The sequence below is a fragment of the Rousettus aegyptiacus genome, unplaced genomic scaffold, assembly GCF_014176215.1.
Source record: "Rousettus aegyptiacus isolate mRouAeg1 unplaced genomic scaffold, mRouAeg1.p scaffold_m13_p_2, whole genome shotgun sequence".
Classification (NCBI taxonomy): Eukaryota; Metazoa; Chordata; class Mammalia; order Chiroptera; family Pteropodidae; genus Rousettus; species Rousettus aegyptiacus.
Genome location: NW_023416295.1, coordinates 127163704 through 127166642, shown reverse-complemented (window position 1 = coordinate 127166642; position 2939 = coordinate 127163704). Strand labels below are relative to the sequence as shown.

Here is a 2939-nt window from a genome sequence, read left to right as displayed (position 1 = left end):
GATCTAGAATCACTTTATAGATACTGTCTCATTTCATTCTCAAAATAACCTTATAAATAAGAATTATTATTATTTTATCTATTTTATAACTGGAGAAACTTAGCAACAAAGAATTTGAGGAACTCGATCAGGCTAACATGTATGTCTGGATTTAAACCCTGGTTAACTGTCTCAAAAGTCTACACTCTGAATTATCAGTCTTGTGATGTTAGCCAGTAGTGCATGTGGTTACATTCATGCCTATAAAATCTCATGATTAATATGTAATTAAAATAGTTTTTTTGAGGTTCAGTACCATGTCTTTCAGAGTAAATGACAACATTTGTGTTGATAACCTGAAGAGGACTCTTACTATAGCACAGAAAAGAATAATAATCATAAAGAGAAGTAGGAAGAAAGGTACATTGTGCTGAAAGTTTGGACTAAAATGTTAGGAGAAGGCTAATTGTAGGACAGATTAAGTGAACTTAAAAATGAATAAAATTTTTTTGTTTGCTTTTTTCCTCCAAAATTTTAAAGTAAAAAATTTTCCTCATTTTTTGAAGGAAAAAAAAATCTTTTGGAGTATATCCTTGAAGGCTTGTTTCACTTGCTGGTTCCTTAGAGTGTAAATGAAAGGGTTTAATAAAGGGGCAACTGAGGTATAGATAACAGCTACACCTTTGGATAAAGTCACCCTTTCCTTTGCCGATGGCTTCATGTAAATAAAAATACAACTACCGTAAGTAAGGGAGACTACAATCATATGAGAAGAACAAGTGGAAAAAGCCTTTGTTCTTTTCTGAGTGGAAGGGATCTTTAGAATGGTCTTGATAATATATGCATAGGAAATAATCACTAACAGCAATGTGACCACAAGTGTTACAACAGCTGAGACAAATGAAACTAATTCTAGGAAATGAGTATCTGTGCAAGAAATCTGCAGCACAGGAGAAGTGTCACATATGAAATGATCAATGACTTTGGAAGCACAGAATTCCAGTTTTAGTCCCAGGACTAATGGTGGAAAGGTAATCAGAAAGCCAGCTGTCCATGAACTGAGTACAAGTTGGTAGCACATTTTATTGCTCATAATGATCGGGTAATGTAGGGGTTTGCAGATTGCTACAAAACGGTCAAAAGACATGGCAGCCAGTAGGTAAAATTCTGTAACTCCAAATAAGAGGAAAAAGAATAACTGAGATACGCAACCATTGTAGGAAATAATTTTGTTTTTAGTCACGATAGTTATCAGGAATCTGGGAATACAGATTGTTGTCAGCGAAACCTCCAAGAAGGAGAAATTTCGGAGAAAAAAATACAGAGGAGTCTTGAGGCGGGGATCCAGCAGGGTAAGAAGGATGATGAATAAGTTTCCTGTCACACTAAATGTATAATTTAGAAAGAGAAATATGAAAATCACAATTTGCAGTCGTGGGTCATCAGTCAGTCCCAGGAGAATGAACTCTATCTCTCTTGACTGGTTCCTCATTTCAAATTTGAGTCCTATTATATAGACATAGGGAAAAAAAACTCCAAAAGTGGAAATAACATTAATTTAAAAAATCTACAGACAAAGAAAAAACATATTCTGAAATGTAAATAAGTTTAAAAGGTTGATCCAATTTGATAAGACAGACACCTAAAAATTATAGAGTAGAGCAACCTAAGCTGTCTCTAAACATTCCTTTTAAGCCACAATTATCTTTACACTACTAAATTCTTTCTTTTTCCTTAATTAAACTTGAAAGATAATTTAAATTAGAGCTGATCATTTCCAGATGAGCTGAATTCTGTTTAAATGTTTTAAATAAAAAAAGTATTACACAAAGTATATTTTCTATGTATATTTTATAAATTATTGAAAAATTATAACATCTAGATAATTATACCAGTGTTAATTAGCAATGTTTATTCAAAGATCCTTAGCTCATCAAAATGCTTTTTAAATAAATGGAACATATAGAAATAATAACTGTTATGTATTGTCTCCATGGCTGAAATACTCTAACATATACCATTATTTTGTCCCGATGCGGTACTTCTCCATTGTTCTTTTATCTCATTTCATTTATTTCAAATATATCAGTCTTATAATCAGTTGTATTTTATAAGGAAGTTTTTGACTATTCAATCTACGCAATTACAGAAAAATATATAACCACTCAAAAGTCAGTGTATATTACCTGACTTGTACTTGCAGAATTGCTTTTTATTCCTTTTTTTGAAGCATTTTTAAAATAAAATTTATTGAGATGAAATTGGTTAATAAAATTATGTAGGTTTCAAGTGTACAATTCAATAATACGTCATATGTATATTGCATTGTGTTCACCAAGCAAAGTCAAATCTCCTTCAATCACCATATATTTGATCTCCTTTACCTTTATCTACTTCTCCACTCCTTTTCCCTCTGGTAACCATTTAACTGTTGTCTGTGTCTATAAGAATTGCTTTTATTTATGATGTAGATATTTATTCCAAATTATAAATTACTTACCGTAGTAGGATATATTGATGTAAGTTCTCTTCTATGGGAATATGGTAAAAACAAGCGTCGAAAGTAAATGATGAATATCTCCCTTTATAATATTATAAAATATTTAATTATTTCAAGAAGAAATTTAATTTCAGTGCTTTTCTGGAGGAGAATTCAAAAACAGATATGCAATCTGGAAATTATATATAGCTGCTAATATCTTCCACTTTCATTCACACTCATTAAGATTGTAGGACCTAGATACTACAGATAATTCAATTTGAATCTTTTTTTTTAGCCAGATAAGATTCATTTCTTGTTTTTTCTTATATATTTAAATAGACATAATCTCCATATATTTTTAAATGAAATGTGGTGCCCTAAATGAAGAAAAGTTTTGGGAAATATCTCAGATGAAAAGAACCCAAATTTTGTAATAAAGAATTAATTTACAATCATAAACCAATGAAAGCCATAGTTT

At 30.8% G+C, this 2939-nt stretch overlaps 1 protein-coding gene across 1 annotated transcript; it reads right to left on the bottom strand.

The window, feature by feature from the left end:
• Positions 1 to 532: 532 nt before the first annotated feature.
• Positions 533 to 1471, bottom strand: LOC107505951 (olfactory receptor 6C6-like). Its single transcript, XM_016136381.2, has one exon. It carries the CDS (start codon positions 1469 to 1471, stop codon positions 533 to 535), a length of 939 nt encoding a protein of 312 aa, XP_015991867.2.
• Between the last annotated feature and the right edge of the window lie 1468 nt (positions 1472 to 2939).

Bases quoted from the DNA above. Each gene is read 5' to 3' on its own strand.
- LOC107505951 (XM_016136381.2), bottom strand. From the start codon at position 1,471: ATGAGGAACCAGTCAAGAGAGATAGAGTTCATTCTCCTGGGACTGACT.